Source organism: Pongo abelii, chromosome 11 (assembly GCF_028885655.2).
Source record: "Pongo abelii isolate AG06213 chromosome 11, NHGRI_mPonAbe1-v2.0_pri, whole genome shotgun sequence".
In the NCBI taxonomy this organism is placed as follows: domain Eukaryota; kingdom Metazoa; phylum Chordata; class Mammalia; order Primates; family Hominidae; genus Pongo; species Pongo abelii.
The window spans coordinates 90,370,392-90,392,899 of NC_071996.2; the positions used below are offsets into that span (position 1 = coordinate 90,370,392).

At 35.6% G+C, this 22,508-nt stretch overlaps 1 protein-coding gene across 3 annotated transcripts in view; it reads right to left on the reverse strand.

Moving 5' to 3' along the window:
- Positions 1 to 5,246: 5,246 nt before the first annotated feature.
- Positions 5,247 to 22,508, reverse strand: part of TFPI (tissue factor pathway inhibitor) — a 93,652-nt gene continuing 76,390 nt past the window's right edge. For 2 of the 3 annotated variants that reach the window (XM_009237892.4, XM_063712392.1), the window contains exons 8-9: positions 8,677 to 8,856; positions 5,247 to 7,966 (exon numbers count right to left, since the gene is read on the reverse strand). In XM_009237892.4, coding sequence (XP_009236167.3) covers positions 7,860 to 7,966; positions 8,677 to 8,856 — 287 coding nt within the window. In that variant the 3' untranslated portion in view covers positions 5,247 to 7,859. 3 annotated transcript variants of the gene reach the window in all.

Here is a 22,508-nt window from a genome sequence, read left to right on the forward strand (position 1 = left end):
TTGAATCCAAACCCTGTATTCTTTATCATCATATTTGATTTGGTATTTGATTTTTCTCCCACTATAGTCATAAAATAGTCTTCATGTGCATCTGCCAGTTTATTAACAACCAGTGGAGATGAGAGAAACTGTGGAATGCAGTGGTTTTAAATATTTTCTCCCTAATTAAATGACTCTGTGTATATGTGTGTGTGTGTGTGTGTGTGTAGCTTGTGAAGAAAGAAAATAGTTAATAAAGAATATGTAAAGAGATAAATAAAAAGTTTCCTAACATATACAGTCATTAGCTTTAGAATTTTAAATACTTTCTCATTGAACAGTGGCAGAAACTTTCAATAAAAAATGGTAATTGTTTATTTCGTTGTCTCTGGAGTAACAATTTCTTGGCAAGATGGATCATTTAGGTAGCTCACAGCTGTTCACATCTTGAAACTCTGGAAATTTCCCTAGAGTGATTTACAAATTTTGTGGAACATTCTGTTGACAGTGGGGAATATGTTTAAAAAAAAAAAAAAAAAAAAGACTGTTGGAAAGTCAAAGTTCTTGCTTTCTGATTCCAAAACTGACTAACAAGAAGGAAGTAGCAGTTTCCTTTGGCTTCTAATTTGAGAACACCTGCAGCTTAGAAAAAGAGTTCAATAAATTAGAATTGTGCGCCTTGTGCAAATACAGATTAAATATGGATTAAGTCCCTAAAGAAATTCAAGTTCATAATTTAGTTGGCTGATTTTATCTTACAATGAAAAAGAATAGCAAATCATCAACAATATTGACAGGAATGAGTTGATTTTGGCTACAATTAGGATTTGTCTAAAACTTAGAATAAATTGTTGATTGAGATAAAACATTTTGGTACTAGAAAAATCTAATTCTAGTTAATTATTCTTCATTAAATTTGGCTTGCTTTTTTAGAATACTTAAGAGACAAAAACAGTCTAAAATTATTTCAAAACTTCTCATGAGGTTGAAACGCCTTGATGAGTTAGTATAAATCAGATCCACATATATTATTTTCCCTACAATATATATAATATTAAGAAAGAAAAAGTTAATGGATTCAGAAATGTTTTTTGTTTATAAAACCCATTATTAAGGCATTTAGAAAATCCCACAGTATGTGGGACCTCCTGTAAGGTAATTACTGAGAAGCTTCTCATAAAATCTTTTGTTGTTTGGGAATTAATCAGGCACTGGAAAAGGAAATTGTAGGTATAGTCAGTTTGAAGATGTCAAGCTCCATCAGCATAGGCTATTTTTGAAGAATATAGAAGACTACTGTATATAACAACCTTATGCTAGGGGGGTTATGGATATTGCTAACAGCAGAATCCGGCCAATGTTGATTTTTATTTTTTAATCACAGAACATCTCTCCATTTTTTTTTTTGGCTTAACGTATGGTGGTATTAGATACTTTTAAATAGAGAGTATTGCCATAAAATCTTAAAATTACCCAAACCAAAAAACTTGTTTATATAGCCAGTCTAGTCCAAAACACTCATTCTAAATATAAGTAAATATGGGGCCAGAGAAATTAGATGGTCAAAAAAATTCATCCACTAGGTTAGTATTGGTACTAGAAACAGTATCTCTTAGTTTATATTCTAAAACTTTTTACAAAGCCTCTTTCCCATCTTTCAGCAAAGCACTACACACACATAATTGAAAGATCAGTTAGTACAAACAGACTTCTAGCAAGTAAATAGCCATTCGCCATCCCTCAGACTTCTACATCCAACTATCTTGTGGCTTCCTTCCATTACTGTCATTGAAATATACAATTCCTTTTTATTTCTATTTCTTTGTATGTGACTTATCCCTCCACAGTCTCCTGTTCTTAGGACTTTTCTCTTCGTTACTAGAATTTGAAATTTCATGTGTGTGCAGAGGGGGCATGTCAGGTGGTTACCCTTTGTTGGGTACAACACACCATTTCAGTGAAGGGAATCTCTGTTATTCTTTTTCTGTAAGATGTCTCTCCCCTCTATTTATCTCTGCTATTTTCCAGATCCTTTGACACTTCAAGGTAGGGCACCTGAACTAATTGCGAAATTTTATCTTTCCTATCTTCTTTTCCATCCTTATGACTTCTTCTTTCCAAAGCTTAGAGATTTTTTTTAACTTTATCTTCTATTTCTTGATTTTAAAAAACCGTTTATTTCATTTTAATTACCAAGAGTTTCTTTCTTATAACCTAGTGTTATCATTGGCTGATTTCTCTATGAATACTAATTACAGAAGTTACAATAAACAGGAAAATATTTAGCTCCATTTATGTACTTCAATAACATATTTGAATTTTCAATATAAGATTTTTTATCTAAAAGTTTTTAAAATCATCTTTTGTGGGATTTACTGCTGGGCACATTAGGGTTTCTGTTCTATTGTGGCTAGTACATTTTTCCTAGTGCACAGAAATGCTATTGATTTTGATACAGGAGTGCTGGGAAGGGAAGAGCATGGTCCCTTTAAATGATATGGAACGGGGGACAGGGAAGTGCTGGGTAGAGCAAGGCCGGTCCCTGGCTAGGGCTTCACCCTCCGGCTTGTGCCCACGAACCTAGGTGAGGACAGGCACTCCTGCCTTTGTGCCCAAATGTTGCATTTTCCAAAACCACCCTGGCCCACCATGCCCCCATCCTGGGCCTATAGAAACTGAGACCCTAGCAGGCAGATACACAAGCGTCCGGACGTCCAGAGGAGGTCAGCGGAAGAAGACACAAGCAGCCGGACATCGAGAGGATGTCGAGGGGAACATACCAGAGCACATGACAGACACTGGCAGGACAGCAGGCCATTGACTGGAGGAACGATGTGGAGTTTGGCGAGATCAGGAGGAGGAGAGCACGGGCCGCTAAGCAGAGGGACCCCTGGTCCATCTCCCGTCTGGCTCCCCCATCTGCTGAGGACTACTTCTACTCAGTAAAACCTTGGACTCATTCTCCAAGCCCACGCGTGATCTGATTCTTCCGGTACACCACGGCAAGAAACCCCGGGATACAGAAATCCCTCAGTCCTTGTGGTAAGTAAGGGGGTCTATGAGCTGGTTAACACAAGCCTATAGACGGCAAAACTAAAAGAGCACCCTGTAACACACGCCCACTGGGGCTTCAGGAGCTGTAAACATCCACCCCTAGTCACTGCTGTGGGGTTAGAGCCCTATGGCCTGTTTGTCTGTATGCTCTCCTAGAGGTTTGAGCAGCCGGGCACTGAAGAAGCAAGCCCCTCCCCCATCACATGCCCCCATCCGGACATGGGAACTTTTCCCATTTCAATTTCATATGTTGAACTTTCATATAGCAATCTTGCTAAACTCCAGTATTAGTTATTTCTAATTGTTATGCTTCAGATTATCTAGAATTTTCAATTATGATAAGCATATTATATAACTAAAATATAATGTAATATTTATATCTAATTTCTGTTCCTTGCCTTTTTGCATTAGTTATAAATTAAGATTGCTTGATTTTGTTGCATAGCACAGGTAGTGGACTTTAGTGGAAATGTTCTCAAAATTTTAACACTTAGCATCATGCTGTTGTATATTTTTGGTTGATATCCATCCTCATTATCAGGTATCTTTTTTAGTTTGCTAAAAGTTTTAATCGTGAAACAAGCATTAACTTTCATTAAATGATTTTTCTTTCTCCATTGATAATAATAATTTAGCTTATACATGTTAGTATTTTTATTATATTAAACAATAGTTAAATTTGAAATATTTTACATTTACTAAAAATTATTAGTATTACTAGTTTTTCCTTTTGCCTTAGATTCCAATATGACTTGGTTATTGATCCTGTCTTTTTAAATTCTGGTATTTTATTTATCATGGATGTTTGCTATAATTTTAATTTTTTAAACATGTTGCATTACCATATTATCTATCTTGGTTACTGAGATTTTTTAATGTTCCCTTAAATGTTGTGCCTGAAGAGATTACCTCACTTGCCTCACTCTAGTCCCAGCCCTGCTAGTCAGATTACAAGTTTCAGATAGTGTTTACACGAGAAAGATATTTAGGAGTGGACTTGTGAATCAACATGGTCAATCAAACAGTCATATCTCTCTAAACATGATGTTAGGTTCAAGGGTGACCTAAGACATTTGGGTCAATGAGCATGAAGCCAGGACTTTAACTCAATTCTTTGAGGTAGGAGAATCCAAAAATTTTTAGAAGACTTTACCCTGAAAAGATGTGGACCTTAAATTCTGAAAGTCATATTGAAACCTTGTGCAACTAGAAAATAAAGGCAGAATATATTGAGCAGCAGAATCATGAGCCAAAGACAGACTGAGTTTTATTGACCTAATATGCGACCCTGAATCTATCTATACTAAAGTCAAATTCCTCTGGTCTTTTCAGTTTTGTGATTCAAATATATCTCTGTTTTATTTCAAACTGATTGGGCTAGAAATTTTACAATCTGTGGCTAAATTGATGAGGAAATCATATTCATTGTCCTAATGCTCCATTTTATTATAAGGTTAAAGTCTCTCTCTCTCTCCCTTTTCCTGGTACAATAAATTACCATGCACCTACTATCTAAATCTTTCTTATATTTATAAGTACTCTGAGTAATTCTAACCAAGAAACTAGCTATGTGGTTGTAAGTAGTTCAGAAACTGGAACTGCAGGACCAACAAAAGCAAGGTTTTCTGTTCTACCTAGCAAAATGTGGGGAAAGTGATTAAAGTACATCCCAGCCAAAGTCCCTGAGAAAGCACTTAAAGTCAGAAGTTGGAAACACTAAATAAAATTGCTAACTTGCTAAAAACCAGATAAGAGCAGGAGCCGCTGATGAAAGAATCAACCAATGGCCTAAATAGTTAGCTAGTTTAGTGTCATGATTTTTTTTCTTCTGATATGGAGATGGGCTAGGCCAAATACAATAGTCAGGATAGGAAGTTATGTAATGTATAGTTATATAACATATATTTAAATATACATGTCTATATTTGTACAATTGTATATGAAATGAGTGATGAAAATATATATGTAGCAGAGTACATTTAAAATGTATAGACTGTTAGGACATAGTGTACTAATTTGTTTGACGAATAAATTATAATATATGGATGTGTACTTGCAATTAAAAGGCAGCTATTAACAATTCCAATTGAAGGAAATAAAACCAGAGTGTGGGAACAATTATTTTTGGTCTTAAGATTTTGTACCTTTGTGATAACTAATGAGCATTGAATTCTTTTTTATGTACTAAAATCTTTACGAGTACAACAGCCAGGTTTCATTATTCAGAATAATATATTTTACTTCTTATAATGTAAAAAATATAATCATTTGAGTGTTTTCAGCATGATCTGTTAATTTTGAATACAGAGAATGAACGAAGCAGGTAAATATATGTATATGCTGAATAATTCCATATACAATTCACAGTTAGATGCATTTGATTGTGGAAAATAAAGGAAGACAGTAACATCAAGATCTTATTCCAAAACACGGTAAAAATAACGTTCACATGCATTAAACATTTCAAGCCATCTCAGTATATGTCTTTCTTAAGTAGTGAACCAATGGACCAGTGGTTATTGTTGGAGAAAACAATTAGGCAACTCATCAATGCGCTGTTTATACAATCTTAGTGACTATTTACCACTTCACCTAAGTAGACTTTCCCACTTATTTGAAGCTATTGCTATCTGTAAATAAATGGCAACAGGAAATGTTTCACAAGGGACTTTGATTTCCAAGACTCTCAAATTCCACAGCAAAGACTCAATTTAAGGAAATTATTTATGCACTGAACATTTGAATCAAGATGTAATATTTTCCTTAAGTGAAAAAAGCTGATACTATTTTGTAATGACAAAATTTGTATACCACAGTAGAAAATGATTTGTAATTATGTGTTAGGACTTTTCATATTCCATATTGAAACAGTGATTCTGTAGCTGGCATCAGCTGTACCCTGACTTCACATGAATGGCCTGGAGGGGATCATATTTTTAAACAGGAAATCAGTGTGAATTAGCTGAGTAATTAACATTCAGTGTACAGTGAGCATTCTTAACTAAATCAAAGTAGTCATGAAAGAAAGTACTATAGGTAAACCCAAAAATATACATCAAAATTAAATGGTGAGGTTGAAGGTTGTAGTTAAGTACCAACTAGTGTGAGTTCTGGAAGCATTTTGAAATGGTGGAGGAATGTACTAAATTTCTGAGGAATTAATACTGATGGGAAGGATGCAGTAAAGAGTAAAAACGGGGGCATTGTGGTTTATACCTGTAATCCCAGCACTTTGGGAGGCTGGGGCTGGAAGATTGCTTGAGCCCAGGTGTTCAAGACAAGCCTGGGTAACGTGGTGAAACTCGTCTCTACAAAAATTACATAAATTAGCTGGTGTGGTGGCCTGCACCTGTAGTCCCAGCTAGGTGGGAGGTTTCAGTGACCTGTGATTGCACCACTGCACTCCAGCCTGGGTGACAGAGTGGGACCCTGTCTAAAAAAACATAACAAGACAAAACAAAATAAAAAAAAAAAAAAAAAAGAAAAAAGAAAAGAAAAAAGTAAAAAGCCTAGGGATTGGGTGAATTTTTTTTTCAAAAAAAAAAAAAAAGCATAAGGATTTGGAGACTGTTTAGATGTGGTATATGAGGGAAAACAAGAAATCTAAATTGAGTTCAAAATTTCAATCCTGAAGAACAGGCAGAGTTATACTATCATTGTTAGCGAGAAGTCATGAAGCTATACCAAATGAATGAAGTGGTTGTTTCTAAATCAGTTTCAATTCCAATGTCAAATTTGAGGTGAACACTACAGAAACTGATATGTCTTGGAGGTTGTTGAGGTTGTTGAGATGCCAGACTGCACATGGCTTGGCAATAAATGAAAGGTACAGGTCTGGATACAGCGAAATATTAAATCCCCAAGAGTGACTAGCACATGAATTTTCTAGTAGACTCTTCTTTGCTGATAATTTTCTCTTCAACAGAAATAACCTACTTTTTAAAGCATGAATTATTAGTTGCATTGTGTGCAAATCCTAATGATAACTGAACAGATTTCAGGAGGTTTAAATATTTTTGTTGTTTTTAGTAAGAGAAAATATTTGGAAGCATAGTATTAGGAAGTACATATAAATAATTTCCCTTCGATTGCCGTAAAACTTCTTGTTTCCATAAAGTTTCTCGTTATCATGAGTTTATTTAACACACAATTATTCAATCATCTTGACTGATAGAATGGGCTATGGTCAAACAAAAAAAAAAAGTGAAACCAATCCAAATCAGGCAGGCACATGATGCAGAGTTGACTGTTCAAAGACAGTTTAGCTCAATATAGATGGAAGTACTGGTTAGTACAAAAGGATAAAAACTATGTCTAAGGAGGGAAGCATGTAATAGAATTCTGTTATTACCAGTCTTTTCGAATACACTTTATCAGAAGCAGGTGTTTGTCACCATTTTATATGTGAAACTCAGGAAGTTCTTGATTTTTTAAGAGCTGTATTCCTTAATCTGGTTACAGGCTATAAAGGAGATAATCATTTACATGATCGTATTCTCAAACAGATGGTCACCAAATGGAAACAAAGGACTGATTTGATGTAGCCGGTAGTATGATAATTTGTAGTTAAATGAAAATACAGAAGGATCCAGAGAATAAGTAATTTCCCAGTAGCCAGTTGATAAATTACAGACCTAGAATAAGCAATTTAACAAGATTAGAAAAGCAACTCTGATACAAGTGTGTTGATAACAAGTACAATAAGCATAGAAAATTTAATGAACATATTAATTAAAAGCATTTTAGTAGAAGAAAAATAGAAAATCATAGTGAAACATTTCATATAAAATATTTAGTAGAATTAATGTTATATTGCTATAACAAATTCACATATTTTTAACAAAAATTTCTTCATATGCTATTTTCACTCTCTGCTTCTTTCTTTTTCTTTTGGTTTTAATTAGGCCTCCTTTTGATATTCTTTGGATGAAACCTATAAGAGGAAGAGGAATAAATTAATGTGTGATAAAATAACACAATGAAACGTTTTATCTAAAATCTTCTCAAAGTACCTTTTAATATTTAAATCCAAAAGATGTTACTGATTTAAAAGCCTTTAATTTGTCCATGTATTCATGTAGAACAATTTATTTTTAAGGACGTTACTTTGCATATATGAGTTAATAAAAATGGATAAGCATGCCGCTCATTTTTATTATTAGTTCCTCTTCTGTTACAAATCCATGCTTGCTTTATTTTTAAATAGTAGAAATGTGGCTATATGTGGTTGATTAAATTACAGATCGTTTTTATTTGCATTTTTATACTCTTCTTAGTCTTTTATAAACATGCATTACTTTTATATTCAGAAGACATGAATAAATATGTTAAAATTTTGTGTATTACAAGAAAGCTTAAAGCAATTTTGGTATAGTCTTTTAAAGCGAATGCTTAGTATTTGAACATTAAAAGAATAAAATGTTTAATTTGTTTTAAATTGATTCTTTTTCTGTGAGGACATTAAAAGAAATTACAGTTACATATCTAGCAATATTATCTAAATGTAATTGAAGAGGACACTTATTAGCTAGATTATACTTTCTTATAATAAAGATAATTAATTTCATATCTTAATAGATTATCATTTCAATTCAATTGCCATCTTAAACACTAGTCAATTAATGGGAAGAGTATCTTCTATACCTTTTTTACACGCCCTCAGACATTCTTGTTTGGAAGTAAAATTGTTTTCATTTCCCCCACATCCACTGTACTTAAATGGGCGGCATTTCCCAATGACTGAATTGTAGTAGAATCTGTTCTCATTGGCACGACACAATCCTCTGTCTGCTGGAGTGAGACACCATGAGGGACCGTGAAATTCTAAAAACATCAGGAAAACGTGGTAAGCCATATGTGATAGTGAATTTCAGGCTTTCATTTTGTATATTGTTTATAGATTAATGTTCTTGCATGTGTATGTAAAACAGTAATCTGAATGAATAAAGGGGTATTTAATAAAATTCGTGCATTTCAATTCTAGGAAAATGCTTAACAAAACCCTGTGTCCAGTATATTGACATCTTTCTCCAATGAATTAAAAAATCTCATTTGCTAAAGAGAAGTGTTATGATTACTCTTTATATGAACAAACTATTTGTACATAATAAAAACCACTCTTCAACAATGTAACTGCTGAAAATTTCTTACAGACACATACACACACACACCACACATATATATTCATTTACATATCATTTGTTCACAAATATTTAGCTTTAAAAAATCCTAATGAGCAAAGTTTTTATTTGTGATGTAACAAAAACACTGAAGCTGAGGAAGAGTTACTTCTCTTGACTAAACACATGCTGACTGATGTAATACAAGCACAGTTTAAAGTGGAGGAATTCAGGTATAGCAAGTTTTAAGTTTCAAGGAATGAGTTCAGATCAGATGTTTGTCGTGGTAGCATTTTTTTTCTCATATTTGAAGCTTAGTTCTAGATGAGTTAAATGTTTTTGCAAAGGAAGCAATATTGATAAAGCCAGTGAAATGAAACATTGATTTGGATCAGACAGATAAGCTGGTTTGTCAATGGGATCAATCAATGGTTTTCAAAAACAGAAGAGAAAAATACGATTAGGGTAATAAAAGGGGCACTCATTTGCTAAATCAAAAGAGAAAACTAGTTTCAGCTGAATGTTAGTTTTTAGCTCTCTAGGAATTACTGTCAGTGAAGGGCACCAAGTACTCTTCGGTAGCACAGCTAAACTGCTTGATGTTAATAAACCAGTACTACAGGTAAGTTGTTGTATGGCAAGGAATCAGTACAAGAAAACTTTAATGGCTTTGTCAGATGGTGAGATGTGATACAAGCAAATACAGAGGAGGAAGATTTGCTAAATGTCCCATATTAGCAGAAAATAGAACTTCGAGGAATCCAGTAGTTAATGAAGGTGAACAGATTGTGCTTTAAGCAAGAAGCAGTCTTTTGGCAAATAAACCCCAGATGAACAGACTGTAAAAGAAAAGAAATAAAACAAAGTGAGAAAAAATGAAAAAAAATCTCAAATTGATATAAACATTTTTTACCACCTCCTGCCTTCTAGATATTTAAATAAGGACTACAGTGTCTTGATATAGTAACTCAGGTAACAAAAAATATTCTGGGAAATAGGAGAGGGAATGAATACTGTGAGAATAATTTATGAGACGAAATTTGAGACAGGTGATATTTTTGTGCCAAACTATATCAATAAGATAACAGAACTACAGAACTATAATCAAATAAAGAGTATTTAGTTTTACTTAGGTCTGACTACGTATATATGCAGTGATTTTAAGAAGACCTTCTAGGATTTGTATAATGAAAACATCGTTTTAAATCATATGTAGCCCTTTATGTTTTACCTTCTCCTATGTGGGGATTATAGTGCATGATTTTTAAAATAATTTTTATTGTGTATATGTGAGGCTTACAAAATGATGTTATGGGATATATATAGATAGTAAAATAGTTGCTATAGTGAAGCAGATTAACATATACATCTTCTCACAGTTACATTTTTGTGTGTGTGACAAGGGTAGCTAAAATCTACTTACATAACAAAAACCCCTAACACAATACTGTTTTACTAACTGTCGTCTTCATGTTGTACATTAGATCTCTAGGCTTATTTATCCTACATGCCTGTATTTTGTATCCTTTGACATGATGATATGCCATCATAAATCAAAGTTGAATGGTGAGAATGTGTGCTAGACATTCTAGAAATTATTGACATTTCCTGTCACTAAGAATCATTTATATTAGAGGAATGTTCTAGCAGTCTAGGAGAGTTATATTGTAATTGAGTTGTACTATTGTACACACTTTTCCAATGTGTGTGATGTGTATTATCATCCTTGCACAGTGTAGAATATAAAATGATTATTAATTGCCACCACTTTGATCTCATGAGCTTCCAGTTATCACCTATGTTCAGAAACAGAAAGAGATGCACTAGATGTAATTAGCCTAATTTGAGAAACAGAGAAAACAGAGGAAATTGCTATCCCTTTTTTTCCTGTTTAAACTCCCACAGTAACTTCGAAATAGATGTGTATGATAAAATGATACATGACTTATACATCAATTTCACTTTAGCATTTTGTATGTAAGAAATATATGCCCATAGTAAGTTGCGGATAATATGTGTGAATGTGGTTGTAAGTTGCATCCTTCTTTGCAAATGTTAGTTGTTACGTCTAAATAGCAATGCCAGACATCAAGCCCCCTTATTCCAGAACAGAGAAAATTTTCTGATAACAGGTAGCAAACTTCTTCTCTTTTCCAACATACAACCTATAGTAAACATGGCCCAATCATAAAATCAAGGTTATTTCAAAATGGGAAAAAGCTAGCCTAGTACATGTGGGGCTACAGTCCCTAGATTGGATGTATGAGAAGAGGAGCCTCTGTTATCATAGACCAAGAACAGCAGGTGAATCCTAGAACCATTTGGGCCTTTCCATTGAAGCTGAAACCATGGAAGATATACCACAGATGTGGTGGAGAGACATACATTAGCTTCAGTCTTCCTTTGACCATCCAGTCATCCAACAAGGCCTGCCATTTACCAAATCCTTTCAGAAGCCAGAGGAGAAAGTTCCCCATAAAACCACATGAGGCAGGGTGAAAGCAGGGGATTGGTTTGAGAGCAAACAGACAGTTGACCAGCATAGATGCCAGCAGGGAAAACTTCACTAAATTATCCAAGGCATCAGATTGCCTCTACTGACACTCTTTATGACTTCTGAATCAGAGGGTATCTGGCATGCTGCTTCTGACAGCCTGGGATTTGGTATGCAGATGCACCTATAATCAGATACTTACTCCTACTTGTCCATGACTGATGCAACGTCAGTTGTTTATCTATCTTACTTCGCCCTGATTTCAACCACTGCTTATGTAGATCATTCAACACAACAGAGTTTTGACCCAGATCAACAGTGAGGTTCCTAACACTATAAATGGCAATATTTCGATAGTGCATTAAAATGTGAAGTTAATCACTAAGGATATTGTATTATGTGTAATTAACTTTTAGAGGTTTTTAAAGATGCAATAAATTATTGTCAGTTAAGGAATCATTATAAGGCGGTTATTCTTCAGAACATAAATTTTACCTGATATGTAAACTAATTCATTTATCTGAAGATCATTTTAACTCTGAGCAGTAAGACTATCTTTGGGTTACTATATCATAAATCACAGTAAAATTAAAGTAATGAAGCAAATGGTTTCTTAAGAACATTTTAGCTCCATTTGAATTTTTTTCACTTCTTGAAGAGAAAAACTTGATTGTTTCCAAATAGCAAATTTATTCTACATATAGATCAGCACTCATCTATTCAAAATCCAGACTTTGCTATCTACAATGAAAGAAAATATAAAGGTTTTGCGAAATGTGATTTTTTTAGTTGAGATTATAATTATTCACAGAAAGTTAAGATAGAATAAAAAAGACACTAACCTGACTTTTGTTCTTTTTCCAAAGGGAATTTAATAATCAAATGCATTCTGTCTTGATTCTGCCATTAAAAACCAGTTGTGTACCTTCTGTCTACAGGGTTTCTGATAGGTTTCAGAATTCAGGATCCACTTTTTTTTTTTTTTTAAATCAGGAACTATCATGATCTAGCATGACTGCTAAACTGTAAGATGGTGCTCTAAACTCCGTTTTACAGGTAAAGTTGTTAATGTAAATTTGCTTTGAGATTTATACAGTAAACTTAGAATCATATATTCACTTTGAATCTTTACTGTGGTATCTTTTTTATGATTCTCATTTGGCTTGCCTACTTAGGCTTTTGTTTTACTAAACAAACTAGGTTTTGTGAAATATCTTACAACTTGTTAAGCACATTTATTTTTTTCTTCTAAGACTTTTTAGGGAATTGAATGACAAATCTTTTTTAAAGTTTTTTTCTCTATAATTTTGTAGTAAAGAGAAATATAAATTATTTACTGCAAATTATCTTTGTAAAACTTTGAAATAATATAAAAGTATAACAAATGCAAAACAAAATTTATCCATAATTTGATTCTTGCCCTTTAACCCTACCAATGGTTTACATATCTCCAAATTGTTTGCATATTCAAATGTATTATATTTATTACTATACTTGATAAAATTTTGTGGCTGTGTCTTCACATTTTTATATAGACCTCACTCTTTTTAATGTAGGTACAGTATTTCATTTTATCAGTTGACTACAGTATATTTAGTCAAATGGACATATAGATTATTATAATTTATTTTTTTCAGTACCAGACAATGGCTCATGAACACCCATGTACACTGGTTCAGGTGCTTCCAGAGGACATACTTCTAAAATTAGAATTATGCAAAATCTATATTCAATTTATAACTTGGTAGATGTTGCTGAATTTTCCACTGAAACTTTTCACAAATTTATATACCTACAATGACATTTAAAGTGCCTAAACCATTTAGCAAAACATGGACCTTACTGCTATGAATTTATCTACTATTCAACACTTTTTTTCTTCCCCATGCCAACAAAAGTAGAAGGGTACTATGTGGGACAAGAAACTGCTTATAGCTTGCCAAATGTTATATGAAATATCATTTACATGAAATCTAAATGTCATTAATTTGAAGATGCACTATTATTTTATGTACTACTCAGGAAGAAAGAAAGACACGGCCGGGCGCGGTGGCTCACACCTGTAATCCCAGACCTTTGGGAGGCCGAAGTGAGTGGATCACTTGAGGTCCGGAGTTTGAGACCAGCCTGACCAACTAGGTGAAACCCTGTCTCTACTAAGAATACAAAAATTAGCTGGGTGTGGTGGCACACACCTGTGGTCCCAGCTACTAGGGAGGCTGAGGCAGGAGAATCACTTGAACTCCGGAGGTGGAGGTTGCAAGTGAGCCGAGATTGAGCCACTGCACTTCAGCCTGGGTAACAGAACAAGACTCCATCTCGGAAAAAAAAAAAAAAGAAAAACATAATTACACTGTTATACACTATCAGTTATAAGTTTCATCATGATTAGAATCATGTTAAAAGGTAGAAAAACCTGCATGTTAGAATCAAGAAAATATAATAATTTATATTTTGTACCAACACACAAATACATACATATATATATATATATATATATATATATATATATACAAGCACATATAAATGAGAATAGAATTTATATATGTATCCATTGGGCAAATATTTTAAGAGGACATGCAATCAGTTGGGAGGAAGGATGATTACTATAGAGATAGCTTTATTAGGTAGGGGGTTTAGATATTTGCTAGGTTAAATTTTACAAAAAAGTTACTTTTATGCTGAGCTTATTCTATATTGTTCAGGCTCCTCCAGCAGCTACTTTCAGTCTTGAACTTTATATACTTGTGATAAGTTGAAAAAAAATACAAAGAAATAGTAAATGAAATATGCTAGAATGCCAACAGTGATTGTTTCTGCATAATGTGGATACGGACAGTTTTTCTTCTTTTCTTTTCTTTTTTATTCAAATTCTTTGCAATTATAATGCTCAAGATATATGATAGAAATCATATGTTAGAGTGAGTCCAGTGTCCTGAGGTAATAGAGAAAGGCTAGAGATTAGAGATTGGAATCTGTTTCTGAGTAGGAATGTGTGGTAAACTTGTCCCTCTCTCTGTAAAAAAGAAAGAGTATGAATACTGCGCTTTTCCGACAGGCTTAGGAAATGGGACACCAGGAGATTATATCCTGCACCTGGATCGGAGGGTCCTATGCCCACGGAGTCTCGCTGATTGCTAGCACAGCAGTCTGAGATCAAACTGCAAGGTGGCAGTGAGGCTGGGGGAGGGGCGCCCGCCATTGCCCAGGCTCGCTTAGGTAAACAAAGCAGCCGGGAAGCTCAAACTGGGTGGAGCCCACCACAGCTCAAGGAGGCCTGCCTGCCTTTGTAGGCTCCACCTCTGGGGGCGGGGCACAGACAAACAAAAAGACAGCAGTAACCTCTGCAGACTTAAATGTCCCTGTCTGACAGCTTTGAGGAGAGCAGTGGTTCTCCCAGCACGCAGCTGGAGATCTGAGAACGGGCAGACTGCCTCCTCAAGTGGGTCCCTGACCCCTGACCCCCGAGCAGCCTAACTGGGAGGCACCCCCCAGTAGGGGCAGACTGACACCTCACATGGCTGGGTATTCCTCTGAGACAAAACTTCCAGAGGAACGATCAGACAGCAGCATTCGCAGATCATGAAAATCCACCGTTCTGCAGACACCGCTGCTGATACCCAGGCAAACAGGGTCTGGAGTGGACCTCTAGCAAGCTCCAACAGACCTGCAGCTGAGGGTCCTGTCTGTTAGAAGGAAAACTAACAAACAGAAAGGACATCCACACCAAAAACCCATCTGTACAACATCATCAAAAACTAAAAGTAGTTAAAACCACAAAGATGGGGAAAAAACAGAGCAGAAAAACTGGAAACTCTAAAAAGCAGAGTGCCTCTCTTCCTCCAGAGGAATGCAGTTCCTCACCAGCAACGGAACAAAGCAGGACGGAGAATGACTTTGAAGAGTTGAGAGAAGAAGGCTTCAGACGATCAAACTACTCGGAGCTACAGGAGGAAATTCAAACCAAAGGCAAAGAAGTTGAAAATTTTGAAAAAACTTTAGACGAATGTATAACTAGAATAACCAATAGAGAGAAGTGCTTAAAGGAGCTGATGGAGCTGAAAGCCAAGGCTCGAGAACTACGTGAAGAACGCAGAAGCCTCAGGAGCCGATGCGATCAAATGGAAGAAAGGGTATCAGCCCTGGAAGATGAAATGAATGAAATGAAGCGAGAAGGGAAGTTTAGAGAAAAAAGAATAAAAAGAAACGAGCAAAGCCTCCAAGAAATGTGGGACTATGTGAAAAGACCAAGTCTGCGTCTGATTGGTGTACCTGAAAGTGACAGGGAAAATGGAACCAAGTTGGAAAACACTCTGCAGGATATTATCCAGGAGAACTTCCCCAATCTAGCAAGGCAGGCCAACATTCAGATTCAGGAAATACAGAGAACGCCACAAAGATACTCCTCGAGAAGAGCAACTCCAAGACACACAATTGTCAGATTCACCAAAGTTGAAATGAAGGAAAAAATGTTAAGGGCAGCCAGAGAGAAAGGTCAGATTGCCCAGAAACGGAAGCCCATCAGACTAACAGCGGATCTCTCGGCAGAAACTCTACAAGCCAGAAGAGAGTGGGGGCCAATATTCAACATTCTTAAAGAAAAGAATTTTCAACCCAGAATTTCATATCCAGCCAAACTAAGCTTCATAAGTGAAGGAGAAATAAAATACTTTACAGACAAGCAAATGCTGAGAGATTTTGTCACCACCAGGCCTGCCCTAAAAGAGCTCCTGAAGGAAGCGCTAAACATGGAAAGGCACAACCGGTACCAGCTGCTGCAAAATCATGCCAAAATGTAAAGACCATCCAGACTAGGAAGAGACTGCATCAACTAACGAGCAAAATAACCAGCTAACATCATAATGACAGGATCAAATTCACACATAACAATATTAACTTTAAATGTAAATGGACTAAATGCTCCAATTAAAAGACACAGACGGGCAAATTGGATGAAGAGTCAAGACCCATCAGTGTGCTGTATTCAGGAAACCCATCTCATGTGCAGAGACACACATAGGCTCAAAATAAAAGGATGGAGGAAGCTCTACCAAGCAAATGGAAAACCAAAAAAGGCAGGGGTTGCAATCCTAGTCTCTGATAAAACAGACTTTAAACCAACAAAGATCAAAAGAGACAAGGCCATTACATAATGGTAAAGGGGGATCAATTCAACAAGAAGAGCTAACTATCCTAAATATATATGCACCCAATACAAGAGCACCCAGATTCATAAAGCAAGCCCTGAGTGACCTACAAAGAGACAGACTCCCACACAATAATAATGGGAGACTTTAACACCCCACTGTCAACATTAGACAGATCAACGAGACAGAAAGATAACAAGGATACCCAGGAATTGAACTCAGCTCTGCACCAAGTGGGCCTAATAGACATCTACAGAACTCTCCACCCCAAATCAACAGAATATACATTTTTTTCAGCACCACACCACACCTATTCCAAAATTGAACACATAGTTGGAAGTAAAGCTCTCCTCAGCAAATGTAAAAGAACAGAAATTATAACAAACTGTCTCTCAGGCCACAGTGCAATCAAACTAGAACTCAGGATTAAGAAACTCACTCAAAACCGCTCAACTACATGGAAACTGAACAACCTGCTCCTGAATGACTACTGGGTACATAACGAAATGAAGGCAGAAATAAAGATGTTCTTTGAAACCAACGAGAACAAAGACACGACATACCAGAATCTCTGGGACACATTCAAAGCAGTGTGTAGAGGGAAATTTATAGCACTAAATGCCCACAAGAGAAAGCAGGAAAGATCCAAAACTGACACTCTAACATCACAATTAAAAGAACTAGAAAAGCAAGAGCAAACACATTCAAAAGCTAGCAGAAGGCAAGAAATAACTAAAATCAGAGCAGAACTGAAGGAAATAGAGACACAAAAAACCCTTCAAAAAATTAATGAATCCAGGAGCTGGTTTTTTGAAAGGATCAACAAAATTGATAGACCGCTAGCAAGACTAATAAAGAAAAAAAGAGAGAAGAATCAAATAGACGCAATAAAAAATGATAAAGGGGATATCACCACCGATCCCACAGAAATACAAACTACCATCAGAGAATACTACAAACACCTCTACGCAAATAAACTAGAAAATCTAGAAGAAATGGATAAATTCCTCGACACATACAGTCTCCCAAGACTAAACCAGGAAGAAGTTGAATCTCTGAATAGACCAATAACAGGAGCTGAAATTGTGGCAATAATCAATAGCTTACCAACCAAAAAGAGTCCAGGACCAGATGGATTCACAGCTGAATTCTACCAGAGGTACAAGGAGGAACTGCTACCATTCCTTCTGAAACTATTCCAATCAATAGAGAAAGAGGGAATCCTCCCTAACTCATTTTATGAGGCCAGCATCATCCTGATACCAAAGCCGGGCAAAGACACAACCAAAAAAGAGAATTTTAGACCAATATCCTTGATGAACATTGATGCAAAAATCCTCAATAAAATACTGGCAAACCGAATCCAGCAGCACATCAAAAAGCTTATCCACTATGATCAAGTGGGCATCATCCCTGGGATGCAAGGCTGGTTCAATATACGCAAATCAATAAATGTAATCCAGCATATAAACAGAACGAAAGACAGAAACCACATGATTATCTCAATAGATGCAGAAAGAGCCTTTGACAAAATTCAACAACGCTTCACGCTAAAAATTCTCAATAAATTAGGTATTGATGGGACGTATCTCAAAATAATAAGAGCTATCTATGACAAACCCACAGCCAATATCATACTGAATGGGCAAAAACTGGAAGCATTCCCTTTGAAAACTGGCACAAGACAGGGATGCCCTCTCTCACCACTCCTATTCAACATAGTGTTGGAAGTTCTGGCCAGGGCAATCAGACAGGAGAAGGAAATAAAGGGTATTCAATTAGGAAAAGAGGAAGTCAAATTGTCCCTGTTTGCAGATGACATGATTGTATATCTAGAAAACCCCATCATCTCAGCCCGAAATCTCCTTAAGCTGATAAGCAACTTCAGCAAAGTCTTAGGATACAAAATCAATGTGCAAAAATCACAAGCATTGTTATACACCAATAACAGACAAACAGAGAGCCAAATCATGAGTGAACTCCCATTCACAATTGCTTCAAAGAGAATAAAGTACTTAGGAATCCAGCTTACAAGGGAAGTGAAGGACCTCTTCAAGGAGAACTACAAACCACTGCTCAATGAAATAAAAGAGGATACAAACAAATGGAAGAACATTCCATGCTCATGTGTAGGAAGAATCAATATCACGAAAATGGCCATACTGCCCAAGGTAATTTATAGATTCAATGCCATCCCCATCAAGCTACCAATGACTTTCTTCACAGAATTGGAAAAAACTACTTTAAAGTTCATATGGAACCAAAAAAGAGCCCGCATCGCCAAGTCAATCCTAAGCCAAAAGAACAAAGCTGGAGGCATCATGCTACCTGACTTCAAACTATACTACAAGGCTACAGTAACAAAAACAGCATGGTACTGGTACCAAAACAGAGATATAGATCAATGGAACAGAACAGAGCCCTCAGAAATAACGCCACATATCTACAACTATCTGATCTTTGACAAACCTGAGAAAAACAAGCAATGGGGAAAGGATTCCCTATTTAATTAATGGTGCTGGGAAAACTGGCTAGCCATATGTAGAAAGCTGAAACTGGATCCTTTCCTTACATCTTATACAAAAATTAATTCAAGATAGATTAAAGACTTAAACGTTAGACCTAAAACCATAAAAACCCTAGAAGAAAACCTAGGCATTACCATTCGGACATAGGCATGGGCAAGGACTTCATGTCTAAAACACCAAAAGCGATAGCAACAAAAGCCAAAATTGACAAATGGGATCTAATTAAACTAAAGAGCTTCTGCACAGCAAAAGAAACTACCATCAGAGTGAACAGGCAACCTACAAAATGGGAGAAAATTTTCGCAATCTACCCGTCTGACAAAGGGCTAATATCCAGAATCTACAATGAACTCCAGCAAATTTACAAGAAAAAAACAAATAACCCCATCAAAAAGTGGGCAAAGGATATGAACAGACACTTCTGAAGAGAAGACATTTATGCAGCCAAAAGACACATGAAAAAATGCTCATCATCACTGGCCATCAGAGAAATGCAAATCAAAACCACAATGAGATACCATCTCACACCAGTTAGAATGGTGATCATTAAAAAGTCAGGAAACAATAGGTGCTGGAGAGGATGTGGAGAAATAGGAACACTTTGACACTGTTGGTGGGACTGTAAACTAGTTCAACCATTGTGGAAGTCAGTGTGGCGATTCCTCAGGGATCTAGAACTAGAAATACCATTTGACCCAGCCATCCCATTACTGAGTATATACCCAAAGGACTATAAATCATGCTGCTATAAAGACACATGCACATGTATGTTTATTGCGGCACTATTCACAAGAGCAAAGACTTGGAACCAACCCAAATGTCCAACAATGATAGACTGGATCAAGAAAATGTGGCACATATACACCATGGAATACTATGCAGCCATAAAAAATGATGAGTTCATGTCCTTTGTAGGGACATGGATGAAATTGGAAATCATCATTCTCAGTAAACTGTCGCGAGGACAAAAAACCAAACACCGCATGTTCTCACTCATAGATGGGAATTAAACAATGAAAACACATGGACACAGGAAGGGGAACATCACACTCTGGGGACTGTTGTGGGGTAGGGGGCGGGGGAGGGATAGCATTAGGAGATATACCTAATGCTAAATGGCGAGTTAATGGGTGCAGCACACCAGCATGGCACATATATACATATGTAACTAACCTGCACATTGTGCACATGTAACCTAAAACTTAAAGTATAATAATAAAAAAAAAGAAAAAAGGCAATTTATAATTCAAATATTAATGATAAGCGTGTACAAAGAAAAAAAAAGAAGAAAGAGTATGTATCTCTATTCATTAATCAGGAGAAGTGGTATTAAATTGGTGGAAAGCGATATTCTATAAAGAAAAAAAATGGGGAAGGGAATGGAAAAACAAGCACTGTGGAGCTCTCTTTTTCCCCCGTATGTGTATACTGGGCCACTTACCTGAGGATAAAATATAGAAGGAGGGTTGCCAGTGAACTTAAAATTGAAAGGTCATGAAGAATAGACTGAGTGAAAACCTGCCCAGACAGAAACTCCTTCCACATATTCAAAGGGAAGGAAAGAAATTGGGTAGATGTTCTCTGGGTTGGATTTCATTGCCTAGATACTGTGTAATCCATGGACAGAGTTCAGAAAGTCATGTTTCTTCAGGGATTTGTCTAAGCACAGCCACAAAGAAAGCAAGCCATGGTAAAATTATAGATTAAACAGCTATTGGGTATACTTTATTCTAAGATAATTGTGTCATATAGTGCATTAGAAAAACTTTCTTCATGACATATATGTAAAATTTTAAGCCCTACAAAATTTTAGTAAAAGTAAAAAAATTTAGTAAAAGTAAAAAATTAACATTTAGTCTGTTGATCAACATTTAGTCTGTTGATCAGCAGAGAATACAGAGAAGCATATGGGTGAAGGAAAGTAAAAACACAAAGGTCAGAATGTTTCTGGTTTGCTTGGGGGTACTTTGCAAACTCCAGGCTATCTGGAGAACATAACACATAAAAGAGTAGAGTGAGATTCAAGGCTGGAAAATTACATTTAGGTCAAATTAAGAAGATTCTTGAATACTTTTATATTTAGATTTTTATAATGCAGACATTAAAGAGCCACTGAAATTATTGAAGAATGAAAAGACAAGTTCTGATCTTGTTAAATACATGAAGCAAACTCAACCAGGCATGTTTAGGTTGAATCCAGTAACTTTCAATAGAGAAGAATATAAAATTACCACAACCGAAACAGTTACCATGGGAGTAGCTAAAATTAAGCACCAGATTGAATTTCGGCAGGTAGAGAGCTAGAGATGAAATAATTTTAGTGTTTCTACATTCAGAAGATGTAATACTTGTCTAATATGTTATGAAACATTATAGAATAAATTCTACTGATAATAGTTGTATTTTTTGTAAATTTTGGTGGCTTTTATTCACTGTGGCTTTACTTAGAAAAATATCTGAATATAAAGATGAAATTGTAGACTATGTCCATGGGTTAGCCAGCATCCAGGCAAACAAATTTGAAGTGGAAGATGAAGATAGAGCTCAAGTTTTGAGAAGATAGAATATTTTAATTTTGACATTGTTTAATGAACGTAAAATGTTATTGTGACTCTGTTCTCCCGTAACCCTTGTGCAGGTCTCTGTCTTAGCATGTAACACAGGCATTGAAGTCACCTATTTATTTATCTTCTACCCTATTTGACAAAAACACCTATAAAGGACAAAATTACACTTTTTTTATTCTCATACTCCCAGTACCTATGGTAGTTATTCCCATGTAGGAGACACTCAATGTTTGCTGAAATGAACTGAAATTAGGAAGTACACAGATCTGTACCTTAGGTCATAATATAAAGTTGAAAATATAGGTGTATATGTCTTTCAATTAGTTATAAGATCCAAAGACAAAAAATTTGTATTTTATAACTATGTTTGAATTTTCAAGTGCTATATATGTTATTTCAAAGAACCTTAGCATAAAATTTGTTAAATGAAGATATTTCAGATCAAGTTTACAGACTTTAGCTTCATTAAAAATGATCAATAATAAAATGTATACAAATAGTACTCATTATTTGACTATAAACCTCGAATGAAAATAGGTCATCATCATTGAAAACCTCAAAAATTAATACTTTGTGCTTTAATTGTGTGCTCAACAACTGGGTTAAGAATTTTATGTCTC